We start from the raw sequence: 3346 nt of genomic DNA on the forward strand, positions 1-3346 counted from the left end.
TTGCCTTCTGCTCAGGTCATGATCCCAGGGTCCTGGGATCGAGCCCTACATCAGGCTCTCTGCTCTGTGGGGAGCCTGCTTCCTCCTCCTTCTCTGCCTACTTGTGATCTCTGTCCATCAAATAAATAAATAAGATCTAAAAAAAAAGAAGAAGAAAAGAAAAGAAAACAATGTCAGTGACTGCTCATTCAGCCATTTTTTTAAAAAGATTTTATTTATTTATTTATTTGAGAGTAAGATTGAGAGAGTGAGCAGGAGTTATAGGAGGGCAGAGGGAGAGGGATGAGGAGCCAGGAAGGGGGCCAAGAGTAAGGAAGTGGGGGCTCAATCCCAGAACCCTGAGATCATGGCCTGAGCCCAAGGCAGACACATACCCACTGAGCCACCCAGGTGTCCCTCATTCTCCCAATTTTCCCAGGTTTCCTCATTTTCTCCTAGGTTCTTGCATGATGAAATGTATTTGATTTGTCACATAAAAGTCACATACAATGTTATATCAAAATAAACTTATATTAGCATTTTGTTAAAATAGTTAAGATAAATCGAAGATAAATAATTAAAAGATTAGCACCTTTATGGTTCAATTTTGTTACAGAAGTGGTCAGGGCAGTGCCTGAATTATGTCACATTTCATCTTACTTGACGTATTTCCTGTTCATCATCATAGCACAGACAAAGAAGATATTTCACAGTGCAGAAGAATTTACATACATACACGTAAAGAAATCTGCTTTGAGCTAAGTTATGGTCACCATTTAAAAAACAAAAACAAAAAAAACACTATGTAAGCACACTGGTTCATTTGATCTTCATTCATCCTTGTCAATAGCCCTATGTAGGAAGTTTTATTTTTTATAGGAGAATAAAGAGTTTTAAATACGTTAAATTATTGATCCAAAGTGACCCTCAAATAAGACATGAACAAAGGTGTAACACAGACTATACCAATATAAATATATCTTATATTTATGCAATAAAGACAATTCTCAACTACAATCTGTTATAGTTTTCTTATTTATTCACTTGTCTGATATCTGTCAAAAGTGTCAACAGTTTCACCTATCAGCCTGTATCACCTGTGGGTGTAAAGGATTTTATAGGACTATGTGGTGAAGTAGTGGGTTCTGTACATTTTTTTGAATTTTAAATTATTGTTTGTAATCATTATATAATTGTATAATATAATTTATTATATACTGACATATGTATTAAGTCATACTATTAAATGCAATTTATAAACATCAATGTGCAGTTGTAATTATATAAATGACTAATAGGAAACTTTATTTTTAATAGAAAACTTTATAGCACAATATAATTCATATGTTACACCCAAATTTTTAACATAGTTTTGATTTTTTTAAATGTTTCGTATGTACATATGTCTATATCTGTATCTATATTTATATATCTATATGTATCTGTATCTATCTATATATCTTTTTTCCTTCTCTCTCTCCCTCTCTATTATCTATCTATCAATACCATCTTGGTTTCTCAAACTTGCCACTATTCATATTTTGGGCAGGATATTGGATCTTGTAGGATGTTTAGAAATATACTATAATACATTATTTTTTTTTTTTTTACAGAAATATAACTGGCCCTTAACTGTCATTAGCCAGTAGAACCCCACCTTCCGGTTGTGACAACTTAAATGTCTTCTGATAAAATGTTATCTGGTTAGTAAAATCATTTCAGTTGGCAACCACTATCTGTGTTTATGTATATTAGTGTTCTTTCAAGAAGGGTTTATTTTCAAATATCTGAATTTGGAAAGTTTGAATGTATTTTTCATGCTAGTTTTGCATGCTAAAAATCACTCAGGTGATAATGCATGAAATCTATTGACCATGCTGATGTCTCTATCCAGAATAGGTTTCCTGATAAGCCTGCATGGAAACTCAAAATCTTACGGTGCTCAATGAGTTCATTCTCATGGGGATCACAGACAAACCCGAGCTGCAGGCTCCATTATTTGGGCTGTTCCTCATCATCTATTTGATCTCAGTGGTGGGCAACCTGGGCATGATCATCCTCACCAAGGTGGACTCCAGGCTCCAAACACCCATGTACTTCTTCCTCAGACACCTGGCTTTCACTGATCTTGGCTATTCAACAACTGTGGGTCCCAAAATGTTAGTAAATTTTGTTGTGGATCAAAATACAATTTCCTATTATTTTTGTGCTGTACAACTAGCTTTCTTTCTTGTGTTCATTGGTAGTGAGCTTTTTATTCTAACAGCAATGTCCTATGACCGCTATGTTGCCATCTGTAACCCTCTGCTGTACCCTGTCATCATGTCTCAAAGGTTGTGTTATGTGCTGGTGGCCATCCCCTACCTCTACAACACATTTGTTTCTCTCCTAGTCACCATAAATATTTTTAGTTTACCCTTTTGTGGTTACAATGTCATCAGTCATTTTTACTGTGATTGTGTCCCCTTGTTATCTTTGCTCTGTTCAAATACACAGGACACTGAAATGATAATTCAGGTCTTCGCTGGTTTTGATTTGATTTCATCCCTTCTGATAGTTCTTGTGTCTTACCTGCTGATCCTGGTAGCCATCATCAGGATGAACTCAGCTGAGGGTAGGCACAAGGCGTTTTCCACCTGTGGGTCCCACCTGACAGTGGCCACAGTGTTCTATGGGACTTTGATATTTATGTATGTGCAACCTGAGTCCATTCATTCTTCTGACACTGATAAAGTGACATCAATATTTTACACTCTCATTATCCCCATGCTGAATCCCTTGATCTATAGCTTGAGGAACAAGGATGTAAAATATGCAATACAAACAATGTGGAAAAAACTCTGCAATCTTTTTTCTTAAAGTTTATATATGATACAGTCTCCTTAAATTAGTTTATGGGCTTCAAAATTTGTTCTGTAGGTTTCTATAAGTAATAATAAACACAAGTGAGTTCAACAAACATGTAGAGGTTCTCTTCTAAGTTCCAGTCACAATTCTATGTGCTATAAATATACTAGTAAACTAGTAGATGAAATTAAACTAGGGATGAAATCAAATGATGTCTCTATCCAGAATAGGTTTCCTGATAAGCCTGCATGGAAACTCAAAATCTTACGGTGCTCAATGAGTTCATTCTCATGGGGATCACAGACAAACCCGAGCTGCAGGCTCCATTATTTGGGCTGTTCCTCTCATCTATTTGATCTCAGTGGTGGGCAACCTGGGCATGATCATCCTCACCAAGGTGGACTCCAGGCTCCAAACACCCATGTACTTCTTCCTCAGACACCTGGCTTTCACTGATCTTGGTTATTCAACAACTGTGGGTCCCAAAATGTTAGTAAATTTTGTTGTGGATCAAAATACA

At 36.2% G+C, this 3346-nt stretch overlaps 1 protein-coding gene across 1 annotated transcript; it reads left to right on the top strand.

The window, feature by feature from the left end:
* The first annotated feature begins 1896 nt into the window (after nt 1–1896).
* LOC122914440 (olfactory receptor 8K3-like) lies at nt 1897–2838 on the top strand. The gene has a single exon (XM_044261055.1). The coding sequence runs from the start codon at nt 1897–1899 to the stop codon at nt 2836–2838; it is 942 nt and encodes a 313-aa protein (XP_044116990.1).
* Nucleotides 2839–3346: the final 508 nt, after the last annotated feature.

The sequence above is a fragment of the Neovison vison genome, chromosome 7, assembly GCF_020171115.1.
Source record: "Neovison vison isolate M4711 chromosome 7, ASM_NN_V1, whole genome shotgun sequence".
Taxonomy (NCBI): domain Eukaryota; kingdom Metazoa; phylum Chordata; class Mammalia; order Carnivora; family Mustelidae; genus Neogale; species Neogale vison.